This window comes from Cyrtonyx montezumae, unplaced genomic scaffold (assembly GCF_038088225.1).
Source record: "Cyrtonyx montezumae isolate F1298 unplaced genomic scaffold, pur_monq_1.0 scaffold_9, whole genome shotgun sequence".
Classification (NCBI taxonomy): Eukaryota; Metazoa; Chordata; class Aves; order Galliformes; family Odontophoridae; genus Cyrtonyx; species Cyrtonyx montezumae.
The window spans coordinates 10,515,054-10,529,556 of NW_027072100.1; the positions used below are offsets into that span (position 1 = coordinate 10,515,054).

General features: G+C 49.8%; 1 protein-coding gene across 1 annotated transcript; it reads left to right on the forward strand.

The window, feature by feature from the left end:
- The first annotated feature begins 223 nt into the window (after nucleotides 1-223).
- Nucleotides 224-13,482, forward strand: ASXL1 (ASXL transcriptional regulator 1). The gene is made up of 12 exons (XM_065754634.1): nucleotides 224-331; nucleotides 2,897-2,979; nucleotides 5,224-5,332; nucleotides 6,388-6,508; nucleotides 6,582-6,679; nucleotides 6,983-7,076; nucleotides 7,348-7,500; nucleotides 7,927-8,090; nucleotides 8,189-8,285; nucleotides 8,756-8,861; nucleotides 9,264-9,879; nucleotides 10,603-13,482. Exons 1-12 carry the CDS (start codon nucleotides 272-274, stop codon nucleotides 13,462-13,464), a joined length of 4,563 nt encoding a protein of 1,520 aa, XP_065610706.1. The 5' UTR covers nucleotides 224-271; the 3' UTR covers nucleotides 13,465-13,482.
- Nucleotides 13,483-14,503: the final 1,021 nt, after the last annotated feature.

A 14,503-nucleotide genomic window follows, 5' to 3' on the forward strand; every position in this document is an offset into this window, starting at 1 on the left:
CGGCTGCCGTCGCCGAGCCCCGCCCCTTTCCCCCCGCTCCGAGCCCTTTGACCCCGTTGTTATGTCGGGCCCGAACCGCCGCCGCCGCCGTCTCCTCCCGTAGCGCCCGGAGCCGCCCCCGCCGCGCGCCCCGCTCCGCCCCGCCCCGCGCGCTCCGCCGCCCGCGCGCGCCCGCCCCGCCCCCGCCGCCTCCCGCCCCGCGCCCGCCGTCGCCGCCCGCGCGCGCCTCTAACGGTCCGCGCCCGCCCGCCGCCACCCGCGCGGGAGGAGGATGAGGGAGATGAAGCAGCGCAGGAAGAAGGAGCGCACGTGGGCCGAGGCCGCCCGCCTGGTGAGGGCCCGAGCGGCGCGCGGTACTCCGGCAGGCCGCGGTGGGGGCGGGGGGGGGGGAGGGGCACCGTGCGGGCATGGCGGGGCTGCGGGCCGGGCCCCGTCACCCCGTCCGTGAGGGGGTGCGGCCGAATCCGCGTTGTGCTCGGGGACGTGCGCGGAATGGTGAGCTCCGTGCGGAGCGCCTCGGCCGCGAGCTCGGAAGCGGCGGAAGGAGCGTCGGCTCCGCGCCCCGCGGGGCTCCGGGCGCGGGGTACCGGGGCGGTCGGCTCGGAGCCGGTGAGCGCGGGGCTCGGAGGGAAAGGTTGGGCGGGAGCCGCCGTGCTCCTCCTGCGTAAGGTCTGTTGGGATGGCTGAGCTGAGGGCAAACCCCACCGGGCGGATGTCCCTCATCCCGCAGCTCGCGTCTCCTTGGGTCTGAAAAGCGATGGTGTTTTGGGCCCTCGTGGCTTTGGCTTGAGAAACTGGAGAGGGGCAGAAGTTGGGTGCTGCGAAGCCGTGCCGTGTCTCCGTGGGGTCCGGTTCTGCGAGGCCGTGGGGCTGTGTGCAGGCGGTGAGCCCAGGCTGCAGGCAGCACGGGGCTGTGTGGCACCAAATCCTCCTCGTTCTGAAGTCCTGAGCTCCGGTGGGTTGAAGTACACAGTCTCTGGGGCTGCTTCGAGAGTCTCGCTGAGTAGCTGTTTCCTGATGCACATCTTTGCCCATGTGAAGTGGTGGAGATCCCCTCCCAGGCATGGTTCCTCTCTCCTGCCCTCTGGGCCAGCACTTGAGGCGCTGGAACAGAGATGTCAGGGCCTCGGCAGCATCTCAGAGCCATCAAAGGACCAGAAATAGAACCATCTCCTGCTAGATTATCCACTTAGAGAGACCTGCAGTTGCATAGCTGCACTCCCAGCTTGCAGGACTGATTGTAAATCCACTAAAAATAGATCTTTATTTAACGCTAAGCTTACAAAATGCTCCCTGTCAAAATGCTTTTAATTTTCCTATCTGACATGTGCTGCTGGATTTCATATTCCTCTCGACGCATCCAAGAATCACAAGCAGAAGTGCTTTTTAGTGTTGCTGCTCCTGCAGAGCTGATGTCGTGCGAATCCCATTAAACCAAGCCCCTGAAGGTGCATCGGGGCACCTGGAGCTGTGGCATTATTGCATGGCCTGGGTGCCCACACCACTTGTGGGTTCAGTGGGAGCAGCGTCAGCCTCCATCACTGGGGATGTCAGAACCTGAGCTGTGTTACAGGTGGTGGAGGATGGCAGGGAGTAGCTGGTGCTGGTGGAATCCTGTTGGAGTCCCCACTAACGGGGCAGGTAGGGGTGGTGCTGCCAGCTGAAGGTGCACGAGCTCCCCGTTAGTGGTATGTAGCTGCTGACTAGAAACTGTTGCCGAGAGTGCAGATTCTTTTATTTTTATGGAAATGCTCGTTCATATTCAGTTTTAGGCTGCGCTGTGTCTGGCACTTGAGAGAGACTTTGTCACCTGCAGAGGATTCCCGTGTTTTCCAGGACAGGAACTTTCCATTCTGTGGATCCTGCGTGGCTGCCATGCGTCCCCTTGTCAGTGTGTGTGTCCCTCTGGGGCGATGTGGGGCAGTGGGGTGTGAGGAAGGTGCAGAGATGGTGACCTACAGAGGCTTTGTGATCAGTGGAGGGAGGTGTAATGGAGCTGTGTTGATGAGGAATCGTGTCACTGGGTCCTCTACAGTGCAGTGACAAACTGGTGCCCCCGCACTCAGGAGCAGCACTGCTTGGGTGCAAGGTGTGGGGCAGTGGTATGGTGCTCTGGTTTGTGTTTGCTGCAGCTTATTTTGCTCATTGTTTCCTGATGGTGTACCTCATTCACAGAGGTGTCTGGTCCTGTTTTTCAGTCCTTGAGGTTCTTGCTGCTGGGTACTGTGGAGCAGTAAGTTCCACGGGCTTTATATATATATATTATAATATATATATTAGCCTCTCTAATTCATCATGTGTAAGTTGCAATTCTGTTCTTCATAGGTATATGGAAGGACAAGCCATTATCTGTTTTATTGCCTTTTTAGTATCTGACTTTATTTGTTTTCCTTTGAAGGCAAGCAGCTTACATCTTTTTAGTGCTTACCTATAATTTTTTCCATGTCCTTTACCTTTGCTGTTGCCTCTTCCTGAACTCTGTTCTTCTCAACTCTTATTCACGGCACCCCCACGATTACACAGTTGCCCAGTAGTGTTTTTATTGACAGAAAAAACCCTGGATTCCTTACTGAGAGGTAGGAAAGCATATGGTTGGGATAAGATTTTACATTACTAATTAACTACTACATGATTCAATTTTCAAGGCTGTTTGGTAGCAAATGGGTCTATTGCATGCTGGAGTCTGGTAGAGCTCCCACCAGCTTTCAAGTTGCAGGGTCAAGGCTTTTGTCATGCTTACTATGATCTTGAAGTACCTGAAATTTTTAGCACGTGTCTTCTGTAGATAAGTAAAGCTCCAAGAGGTGTATTTTTGGCTCTGAACCCCAGCGCACAGAGCAGTTCTGTGAATGCAGATGCAAACCTGTGATGACACCTGGTGTTTCTGTCTCTTCAGGTGCTGGAAAACTACTCAGATGCTCCCATGACCCCAAAGCAGATTCTGCAGGTCATAGAGGCTGAAGGACTGAAGGAAATGAGGTTAGTATTGATGATCTCATGTAAAACCCAGCATGAGGATGGGGCAGGCTGCATAGAAGGCTTGAGCTGTTCCGTGTGACTCTGCCTCATCCCCAGCCTGCTTTCCTGTTTCCTTTTTTCTCTTTCCAGCATGGTAATTTCAGTTGACAATACGGATATTTATAATACTTCTTTTTTTTTTTTCTTGGATTATTTTGGTAATCTGCAGAGTTCCCTTCATCCATCTGTTGTGAAATAAATGCTCGTTGCAGATCAGACTCCTGCATGATTTACTTGCCACTTGCATATTTCTCTCTTAAGTAGCTCCTGGTGCTTTCTACTATTGGGCTCTAGTTTGGTAATAGTTTAAGTTCTCTCTCCTCTGATGCTTCATTTCTAGGGCAGCCATTATATTCTAGGAGGCTCAGAAGGGTCTCCGATATGTTATAGTACTGTTCTGGATTCTGCTCAACTTCTGAGCACTGTGAAAGCACTGCTTACACTGTTGTGACTCTTGACACTGCACAGAGGATATGTCCTCTTCAGTTGCGCTTTGCTGGGGCTGCTGAACGCTCACCCCATGGCTGGGCTCTTCACCATGCACAGCTCCAGTGGTTTGGATTCAGGTGATGGTATCACAGCTCCGAGAATTCAGAGGAAGCACTGTCTGTCTTCGTTTTAATTGATACTCTGTGCCTTTCTGGATCAGTCCTCTGCCTTACACAGATAGCTGAGGAACTGTGCTGCTCCAGGGCCATCCTCAGGCAGCAGTTGCTTTGGGGTTCTCCCAGTTCTGCCGAGTGACCTCTCACAGCAGGGAGCTGCAGACCAAATCTTGCATTGTGCAGAGCTGCATTGCTGATCTGGCAGTCAGTGGATTTCCTTTGGGATGTCTGCTTTTCCTTCCCGTTTTGAACGCTCTGCTGTAAGAAAAGCCTGTTTTTTTCCCAGCATAATTGTTCACAGAATGCAGGCAGCGATCCTGTCTAGCTAAATATGCAGCAGGCTTTCCTGCTACTTGAATAGAAGGCCTTCCTGAAACTGCATTTCCTGAACGAAATGGCTTAGTGACTCTGGAGGGGGTTTTCCCTTTGAATCAACATTGAGACAGTGCTGTCCTGGTCTGGAATTGACCCTAACCTGATGGCATTGGCCCGGTCCATAACGGCCCTATGGGCCCTGTGCTAAGCTGGGATGTCAGCCTCCAGCAGCAGAGCCAAGTTCTTCCTCTGGGAAAAGTTGTAACTATTTATTTTTTCCTCTTTCAGGGAAAAAAAAATGTGTTCATGGTTTTTCTGTTGTTTTGTTTTTGGTGGGGTTTTTTTGCCATTTCGAGAAAATGAGCTCTGTGGCTGGCTGGCTTGCTTGAAACATTCTGTTGAGTACTGAGGGAAAAGCACTGTCTGACAGGCCAGAAGGCTGGAAATTTTTTTTCCATGGTATCTAAAAATGATAGAGGGTGATTTTGTCTGCTGCTGAGGCTTGTGAATAAACGCCCAAAAACCAAATGCATCGAGAGTGGAAATAGAAATGGCTCTGAGTTCAGTTTTCAATGAGAATGGTTTTCTTTGAAACCTTTCCATCTCCATCCGGTTTTCAGTTTCACTTCTATTAACAGTGAAATCAGGACTGAAATCTCTTCCAGGTAGCTTTCTGCGTGCCCACGTGTGACTTACTGGAAAACATGAGGTTACATGGCACGGAGGTTTCATTGCTGTGGGCGTAGGATGGCTGCTTTGGTCACACACGGCATAACTGGGGCACTGTGCATGGCTTGCCAAATGGGTTCATCAGAGCTTTTACATCTAACTCTGCCAGAGGGGAGTTACAGCGGGAAAGATGTTCCAGTAGTATGCACGTGTGCCATTTTTGCTCTCACTGTTTTTGTTTTTCTACTGCTGACTAAATGTGGTTATTAGTAAAATCAATCCAAGCCTGAAATTTTCAATTAGAGTAAGGGAGGAAATGTGTAATAAAAGAAACAACTAATAATGACCAAGAGTAACTTCAAAATGAGCCTAACGTTTCCTGTTTTCCACAGGTTGCTTTACTGTGATGTGTTGAGGCAAATGTACAGGTCAGAGTGGGAAACAGTCATCCCATTCTGACCAAAGTGCCTATCCCATAAAGATAATGAGAATCGTCTTTGTTCCCCTCCGTCAGCTAACTGATGCTGATTTAAACAGAGCTTTCACTTCGGGCTGTTTTCTCTCTGGGGCTGCTTCTGCAAGTGTCTGAGTCCTCTCGTGCCCTCCTGTTTTTCAGTGGCACCTCTCCCCTGGCCTGCCTCAATGCCATGCTCCACTCCAACTCCAGGGGAGGTGATGGGCTCTTCTACAAACTGCCAGGACGGATCAGCCTGTTCACACTGAAGGTAAATATTGAGTTTCTGCTCTCAGTTGAAGGCTGAGTTGTGAGTTCTGCTTGTTATGCATAGCTGAGTGTTAAACTGTCACTGAACATCATATGAGCTGGCTGTGCTGTATGTGAGATCACCATGTGAAAGTGTGTCTGGAATTCATTATTTCATTGTAGCTTTTGTACCTTTCCACTGTATTCATCCATATGTGGTACGTTCCTTTCAACCCCACCTATTGTTTCACGAATTGCACGAGAAAGATAAATCCTTATTTCAGTTTTCAGCTCAGGTGGCTGATTACCAAAATAGTCCTGTTTCACTCTTCCAAAGAGCCACAAAGGAACGTGGCCAACCAGTGAATTACGTTGGCCTGACAGCTTGTAGCTGCCAGTACAATCTTGGTAGCAAAATGTATTTTCATTCAGAGTTCTCTCTGAAACATTTTGTTTTAGTCTTCTCTCCCAGTAATCTTCAGTGTTGAAAGTACCTCAGGCTTTTCATTGGCATTATTTTGTACTGTTGGATTCCCCAATAAATATCAGCCTTATAGACAACTGATAGCTTGGCTATTCTGTTTGCAACTCTTCTACTGCCATCAGAAGAATTTGTTAAATTGCCATACTTAAAAAAAACAAACAAACAAAAACAAACAACAGAAGGAATTGAAATGGTTTTGGTTACACAGTCAGAAAATGCATCTCCTAGGCTTGCTGTCTTAGGCTTCTTGAGTGATGCCTTTTCCTTTAACAGGAGGAATGAGATATTAAGAATGAGATATTTATCTTCCTTAGAAATCACTTGCTTGATTCACAAGAACAATGTAAATTTACTAATATATACTTTAGTTATATTGGAGTTATTCATCTTGGAAATGTCTTCAAGGGTTTACGTGACTTCTGCTCCACTAGGAGCCTAAGTGTTCTTAGAAATACCTTTCTGCATCAAGGGGATTGAAACAGGGAAGAAATTAAAGTAAAACCCATGTCTGTGAAACCGACAGCTCCTGCTGGTTTGGGCGGGAGGGACTGGGAGGAGGACTGCAGCCACCTGAGTTTTGTTTGTCCATTTAGAAGGATGCCCTGCAGTGGTCTCGGAACCTGTCTGTGCCAGAAGGGGATGAACTGGAGGATACAGCAGATGCAGAGAGCTGTGAGTCCAACGAGACGAGCACCGTGAGTGGTGATAACGATGGTAAGTGTAATAACATTCACCTTAAGCTGCAAGAATCGACTTCTGTGTCTGACTGAGTGCCCATCTGTTTCAGTGTCTCTTGATGAAACCTCCTCTAACGCCTCCTGTTCCACTGAATCTCAGAGCAAGGGACCCTCTACTGCCAGGGAGAGCAACAGAACAACCTCACAGGTAGGAGAAGGGACAGCTTTCTGAGCTGCTTGACAGGTGGTTTGGCATGACAGGGACCAGGTGTGCACAGATGCCTCAGGGAGACTGGTGGAGCTGTCTCCTTAGGTCAGGAGTTCCTAGGTATTGTGCACAGGGAGGAAGTTTTGAATTCTCTGCTGTTTGTAAATATAATTACTGGCTGACAATTACACACTTAACTATAGGCTGGGTGGTTCTTTGACTGGGAAATACATTGCTTGGAAGGTTATTTTGCCTTACCTTCGTATCTTTGTTCCTTTGTTTTGTTTTCTTTCTGCACCACAGACAACCAAACAAAAGAGAAAGACAGGTGTGATGCTGCCACGTGTTGTCTTAACACCACTGAAAGTAAATGGGGCACACATGGAGTCTGCATCTGGTGAGCACTGCTTTTGTTGTGGTGATGCTTATAAATAGACAGGCAGCTTTTAAAACTGGTGGTCCCTCATTGAAAGTTTGCCTGACATTTGCTGAGAATGCATGTGAGTGAGTTGTGCTATTGGGTGTACGTTTACCTCAACTGGGCAATGACCTGTAAGAATTACAGTAACTGTTGTTATTAGCAGATAATTCCTGTAGGCTAAAGCTTCTCTGCAAGTTGGTCTTCTGCCACTCTTTGTGTATTTTTGTGAAATCCCGTTGCCTTTTAGGCTTCACAGGAAGACATGCTGATGGGGAGAGCAGCAGCACATCCAGCAGCAGCAGCAGCTCTTTGGCCCTGTGCAGTGCCACCCTGCGCAGCCGAACAGAGATAAACAGAGATCCTCCACAGCTGCTGAGAGGTATCCGGAAGCCCACAGCTGGTAAGTGCTTCATTCAAGTCAGGAGAAAATTGGCCATAAAAGCCAGCACTGTCAACGTCTGTATATTCCTGAGTAAAAAACACCATTCCTTTAGAAGGCGTATGGTGATCTTAAGGCTCTCAGTCCAGATCTTGTACTCCAGTCTTAGTGAACCAGTTGTTTAGAAGTTTCCTGCTGTGGAAAGCAGCATCTAGAACTGTGTGTAAACGTGACAGCAGCGTGACCTCGTATCAGAACTCCAGTTGCATGCCTAGTATTAATTAGTGTGGTTGAGAAAGCCATTCTTCATACTTGAATACTACAGCCTTTACTCCTTTTGCTGCAGTAGTTTACAGTGTGGTCTGTTGTGTTGGGTTTTTTTGCCCAGAATGCTCATACATTTTTCTCCAATAATGTTTATCTTATTTGCCTGCCCTTAAACTGCAGGGCAAATGAAACGAAACAGGGGTGAGGATATTGACTTTGAAACACCTGGTTCCATTCTTGTCAATACAAACCTGCGAGCTCTGATAAACTCCAGAACCTTTAATGCACTCCCATCGCACTTCCAGCAGCAGCTTCTTTACCTCCTCCCAGAAGTTGACAGACAGGTAGGAAGGTGCAGCACATGGTTGTTTTCACTGTATGGGCTCTTTCTTGCAGAACAGCTGAGGCACTGTTTTCTTTGTCCCATTTTTTGTCCCCTAAGGTTGGGGCTGATGGGCTGATGCGTCTCAGTGGCAGTGCTCTGAATAATGAGTTTTTCACCCACGCTGCTCAGAGCTGGAGAGAACGCCTGGCTGATGGTGAGTCGGTTTGCTTTCTCAGGTGGCTGCAGAGAAGGTACTCATTTTATGGGCTTTCTTCTTTCCCAGTTAGTGGATGTGAATGTAGTCCGACTAGGCAGTGTGTGTGGCTGTCTTGCCCCCAGTTTATCTTGGTTTTCCTTTAAAATCATAGATATCATATTTCCTTAGATGGCATGGGAACTTCAAACTAGAGGAGGTTGTAAAGTAGTGCCAGAGTTACCTTCCCTTGAATGCTGACCTGCAACTGGTAACATACAGTGTTTATTTTCCAGACTTACTTGAGGCTTTGTGACCGTTGCACTTGAAGTATTTGCAGGCAGCCTGTGGATTCATAGTAGAGTGGAAGGCAAAGCAATAAGGAAAAACACCTGTCCTTATATAGAGCTTCTGTACTATACTGTTAAAAGAGATGGCATTTGCAAAAGGAGTTTTGTTTGGAACTGAATTTGTGCCTTCAATCCGTGTAGGTGAATTCACACATGAAATGCAAGTTCGAATTCGGCAGGAGATGGAAAAGGAGAAGAGAGTGGAGCAGTGGAAGGAGAAGTTCTTCGAGGACTACTATGGGCAAAAGTGAGGAATTTAGCCTCATCTGTCTGTTCTGTCGATGCTTGTGCAGGTGGCAGTGTGTGGTTCTGCTCGTGGAGGATGAGAGGATGGTTCCTTAGGGGGAATTGGTTTGGTCAGAGCAGAATTTTGTAGCCCATCTGTTTTGTTCCCAAGACAAGTTAATATTATTTGTTTTCCATCGCAGATCTTTGTTTTTTCCTATTTCCCTTACTCACTGTGACAATAATGTGGGATAGCAGATACACAGGTTATCTCATTGCAGGCTGACTTAATGAGGCTTTGATGAGTCTCTGCTTTGTCATCTGTATGTTACTATGTATAGTGGTGATGGTACCGCTATGAATAATAGATGAAATGCTGAAACTGGGCTTTGGATTTTAACTGGTTTTTGTGTCTGCCTTATAGGTTGGGTTTGACCCAAGAGGAATCCCAGGAGCAGAATTCAGTGCAAGAGGATGCTGAGAACAGGACAGCACTGTCTGTTAAAGGAGAAACGAGGCTGCCTCGTGGCCCATCCACACGGCAGAGAGATGGGCACTTCAAGAAGCGCTCCCGGGCCGACCTGCGCTGCAGGGCCAGGAGGAGCCTGTACAAACTGCGTGATTCCGAGCAGAAAGAGGCTTCCAAAGAGACTGCTTCCGTGGGACCAGATGCCTCCCTTCATAAAGACACAAAGCCTGAGGTGGACCTGAAGAAAGATGACCTGACAAGTGCTTCTGCTGCAGTACTGAAGCCAGAGAGTTCAGAATTGCATCTCTCTCCAGAGACTTCCAAATTGCACAGTAAAACGGAAGATCTGTCATTGGCAACTTCAAACAGAATTCCCTGTTTGTCCCAGGAGAGCTCTGCTCGGGAACCAAAGGACCAGAAGAGGAAATGCTTTGAGGAGGCTGCCTCTGCCTCCTTCCCCGAAAAGAAGCCCCGGCTTGAAGATCGTCAGTCCTTTCGTAACACAATTGAAAGTGTTCACTCAGAAAAGCCACAACCTACTAAAGAGGAGCCAAAAGTCCCACCCATCCGGGTAGGAAAGAGAATTATAGCTGCTTGGTATCTCAGGGCTCTCACACTTAGTGGCATCAAAACAATATTAAAATGTCAAGTGTTGTCATGTTAGCAGAAGTGGAAGGGTCTCGTTGGCAGAGCTGGCTGAGTGCCTCTGATTGCCCTGGTTTACTATCTTGTTTAGAAGGGCAAAGAATGGAAAATCATTCCAAGGTCTTTGTGCAAGAGCGCAGGGTAACCTTGACTTACTCTGTGAATTTTAATTTCTGTGGATGCAGATATCACTTTTCCTGAAACTAGCTGACTTGTGAAGGAGGCCTTCACATCGTAGTCTTCATCCTGTGTCACTTCCCCCTTCCTTTCCTTTGGGGGGGCACAGGAGTGTTCCTTCAGACTTGTGCTGTTTCAACTCGAGGCATCCATCTTGCTAGCTTCAGAGCAGTCACCCCGGTGAGAAGGAGACCATTTTGATTTATGAAGGTCTGAAGGCAAACCACCCATTTCACGTTTGTCTGCTGGCTCTGGTAAAGCAGTGTTAATAGTGAGTGAGCTTTACATCCCGCATGACAGAGCGCGTAAGCAGAGGTTATGGGAACCATGCCACTGCTCTGCCAAAATGTGTTTTTAAGTTGGGATTTTAACTCCTTAATGAAACGTTGCAGTAAGACGATGTTAAGAAAATGCGTTTTGCTGCCTGAAAATGGTTGAGCCTTAGAACTGAGTCTTTCTCTCTTTCTTTCAGATTCAACTTTCACGTATTAAACCACCCTGGGTGGTTAAAGGTCAGCCAGCTTACCAGATATGCCCCAGGATCATCCCCAACACGGAGCCCTCCGCCCGGGGCAGGAGCGGGGCCAGAACTCTCGCAGACATTAAGGCCCGTGCTCTGCAGGCCCGAGCCCAGCGAGAAGCTGCTGCAGCCACCATTGGTGGTGGGGGTGGCCCCGGCGGAGGGAGAAACCCTGAGGGGGGCAGAGGAGAACCCCGCGGCCATCGCAGGCGCAGGAGATCAAAGAGAACTCGTCGAAAGCGCTCATCAGATCTACAGCGAACACAACTACTCTCGGCTCTCCGTCTGAGTGGAGACGAGGCCAGCCCCGAGGTGCCCGGCACAGACCCCTTTGCCCCTTCGAAACAAGACTCCTTTTCTTCCAAGAGTGAGGGAAGCAGTGTTCTGGAGTGCACCGCAGGCGTTGGCGCAGGGGAAGCTGAGCCTGGCGGTGGCTCACCTGGAGGGCAGTGCTGTGATGCTCTGACAGTGTTGGATGGCACAGCTTTGGAGAGGCCAGAGGAGAGCCCCGAGCAGCTCTGCTGTGATGTGAGGACTGAAGCCCTGCCGTGTGCTGTGTCACAGGAGGGCCAGAGCACAGAGGTGGCACTCGTGGTTCCTCCAGCAATTGATCTGTCGTGTCCTCAAATGCAGGGAGCTGAGGTCAGCCCTGCGGGCAGCGGGGTTGTGTCCCAGCTCGGAGATGTTGGTGTTCCCATTGTTCAGTTGGATTATCCTTCTGAAGCAAAAGAAAATTCCATCAGTCATCCTGCTCTTCTGCCAGAGTTGCCATCAGGTGGTAAAGAACGCCACGAGCCGAAGGTGATATCGAGGTTTAGATTTAATGGCTCTGAAACATTTGTGGAGCAATGCACAAAAAATTACGGTGGTAACTCCACAATGGTAACTGCTGGAGCAGAGGAAGGAGTGCCTGCACTGTGCAACCTCACACACCTGCAGGCAGAGAGAGAGCGCGACAGCAAACCAAGCAACGAAGAACAGAACGTGGAATCTCTGCTGAAATCCTCTTTGTGTGATGGCTTTATTTCTCAGAATAGGATAGATACCTCTGAAAAAGTGAGGGAGAGGGGCCCCAGAACAGGATCAGAAGGCGAGTGCCAGCCATTGAGAGAGACTCAAGAGTTCAAGGCGAATGGAGATGATGAATTGCAGAGTACACACAGTGAATCAACAGATACTGCTTCAGATTTGGAAGCTGACGTGGCTGATGAGAACGTGGAGATGGAGATATGTTACAGAAACCTCAGCTGCAGGGAGGTAGCTAGGAAGGGCTCCTTCTGTCAGAGCAGTGCTGAGGAATGTGATAAAATTAGTTCAAAATCAACTCTGGAAGCGAGTAATCTTCCCTGTCTTGTGGACTTCCCTTCAGTGGCCTCAGTGAGCGCTGCACCTCCGCCTCAGAGGTGGGGACTGCAGGCACCATTGCTCCCGAAGCTCGAGAGGCCGTCAGGTTCTGCTCAGCCCACATCCTCTGACGCCAACAGCCCTTTGGTGATGCAGCTGCTTAAGGGGAAACGTCTGCTGGAAGAGGTTCTCCCGGTACCTCACGCCAACATCAAGGTGGAAGGTGCACAGCCACCTCCAGACAAGCAGCCAGAAAGCCTCTCTGTGCCGATGGAGAGAGGTAACAGCTGCTATTTTGGTAAAGAATCTTCTCCAGATGTGCAGATGAAGATGAGCACCCTAACCAGGAGTGATGACTTCCCCTCAGTGAGATCTTCCCTGGATCTCCAGAAGTGTGGGTCAGGAGCAGCACTGCCTAGGGCAGAGGATATGGAGAATCAACCTGCTGCAGAAAAACATTCCAAAATCAGCTTAACCTCAAGCTGCCAAGAGCAACTGGCACATGTGGCAAGTGCGCCTCAGAAACCTGAAGACACGAGGCCTCGGGAAAGAACGTTTTCTTCCCGTAGCTTTGAAGAGCAAAAAGAATTGTCTAAGGTCCATCAGGTGCCACAGCATAACCCATCAACAAGTGTCACCACAAATCAAAGTCCTGAGAAGCCGAACCCGGCTCCGGAGCCTCCGTTTGTATCTCCAAACGCAGATTCTCTTGGCCCAAATCAGATGGGCAATACGTCGGTCAATCAAAGTTACGTTGGAGTTCAAGGCAAAAAGCTCTTTGGTTCTGGTTTTCCTCGCAGCCCCAGTGTTCGGCTGCATCACTCAAGGGCTTCAGATCAGGCTTCAGCCGTGGGAGCCCTGAGCAAACAGATGCCTGTGACCAAAAGCTGCGTGTCTGCGGAAGCAATGCCGGCTGCGAGGGGAGAGTGGGCTCCCAAGAACGCCCTGGGAGAAATACAAAATGAGAACGTGCTGGGGTGTGGCAGTGCCACCAAGAACAGCGGGGAGAGCCAGAAGGATGCGGAGCTGAGGGAGCGCGCGCAGAGCGCTCTGCCGGCGGTGGGCTTGCCGTTCCTGAAGCTTTCAAGGGAGCTGGGAAAAAGACACAATCCCCCTTTGGAGCCTTCTTCCGTGCCCTCTCAGTTCAATATCAAACAGGCGTTTTATGGGAAGCTTTCTAAGCTGCAGCTGAATCCCACCAGCTTTAATTATTCATCGGGCGCGCCGGCGTTTCCCAGAAGCCTTGCTGGGAGCGTGGTGCAGCTGACCCACAGAGCAAACTTTGCTGCAAACCATAACACCTCCCTCTCCGTGCAGATGTTTGCTGACAGCAGCAGCGTTGAAGAAATCTCCTTCAAGTGCTCGTGCAGCCTGAAAGCCATGATCATGTGTAAAGGCTGCGGGGCCTTCTGTCACGATGACTGTATAGGACCCTCTAAGCTTTGTGTATTGTGCCTTGTGGTGAGATAATAAATTATGGCCATGGGACAGATTGTATATTCAGTGTGCGTATTTTGATAACGACTGATCCCGGTCCTGTACACAGAATACTATTCTGTTTATAGTAGAAATGCTATTATACTTCGTTTTGGTGAGGAAAGTTGGCTCGCCTTCCCACTGAAATCTACAGTGCAGAACCCTTCCTTGCTCACCGTGACACTCTGTGGGAGCAGCGATCCTTCTGCTTCGTGCTGCCGTGGAGAGGCTGGCCCTGCCCTGGGACGCGTGCCGAGGTGACCCTGTCCAGGAGGCAGTTTGCTGTGGCACCCGTGGACCCTCCGGAGAGAGGAGATGTTCACATCCAAAGGAACTGAAGCAGGGTGTGTTCTGTTTCAGGGCTGTGCGAGGTGAGCCCCTACAGTCTTCCACTGTCCCCTTTCTGCCATCTCCGTGGCTGTCCGTGTGAGGAGCACAGGGCTGTGGGCAGGACGGCGCCCTCCAGCGCTGCACCTGGACAGTGAGCAGCGAGAAGAGAAGAAGGGAATGGCTCCCAGGCATGGAGGGCCCGACTCCAGCGTGGGCCGAGGGCTGAGGCTGCTGCATCACCTCGTGGCACAGTTGGTGCAGGAGGGCTCTGAGCAGCCCGGCGTGGCCTGCAGTGGCAGCGTGGACGTGGCGGGTGTCCGCTGTGGTCTGCCATCAACATTTAAAGCAGTGGTTTTGGTTTTTCATTATTCCTCCTTTTTATATATTTTCATTCTTGGATGTATAAAGTGAATTATTTGGCTCCTGTAAGTATCCTCTATGCATCTGTTTGGTCATGTATTTATATGTTGTACACAGTACCGGCCAACTCTGTAAATGGATGTAATGTACATAGTACATAAAGGGTTCTCTTTTTTTTTTTTCCCCCCGTTGGATTTTCGGGCTCTCCAGCAGTATTGCATTAAAGTGGTGTTAGTTGTTAATTGCATCTGTAGTCAGAGCCGCTGTGTTCTGTCCTGCCCGAGGTGAGGCTGGGGCTGCCGCTGTCCCACACCCGTGTTGTCTGACAGCAGCCCCCGTCCTC

Bases quoted from the DNA above. Each gene is read 5' to 3' on its own strand.
- ASXL1 (XM_065754634.1), top strand. From the start codon at position 272: ATGAGGGAGATGAAGCAGCGCAGGAAGAAGGAGCGCACGTGGGCCGAG. The intron at 6,680-6,982 runs GTAGGAGAAGGG...TCTGCACCACAG, and splicing joins GCAACAGAACAACCTCACAG to ACAACCAAACAAAAGAGAAA. The intron at 9,880-10,602 runs GTAGGAAAGAGA...TCTTTCTTTCAG, and splicing joins CAAAAGTCCCACCCATCCGG to ATTCAACTTTCACGTATTAA.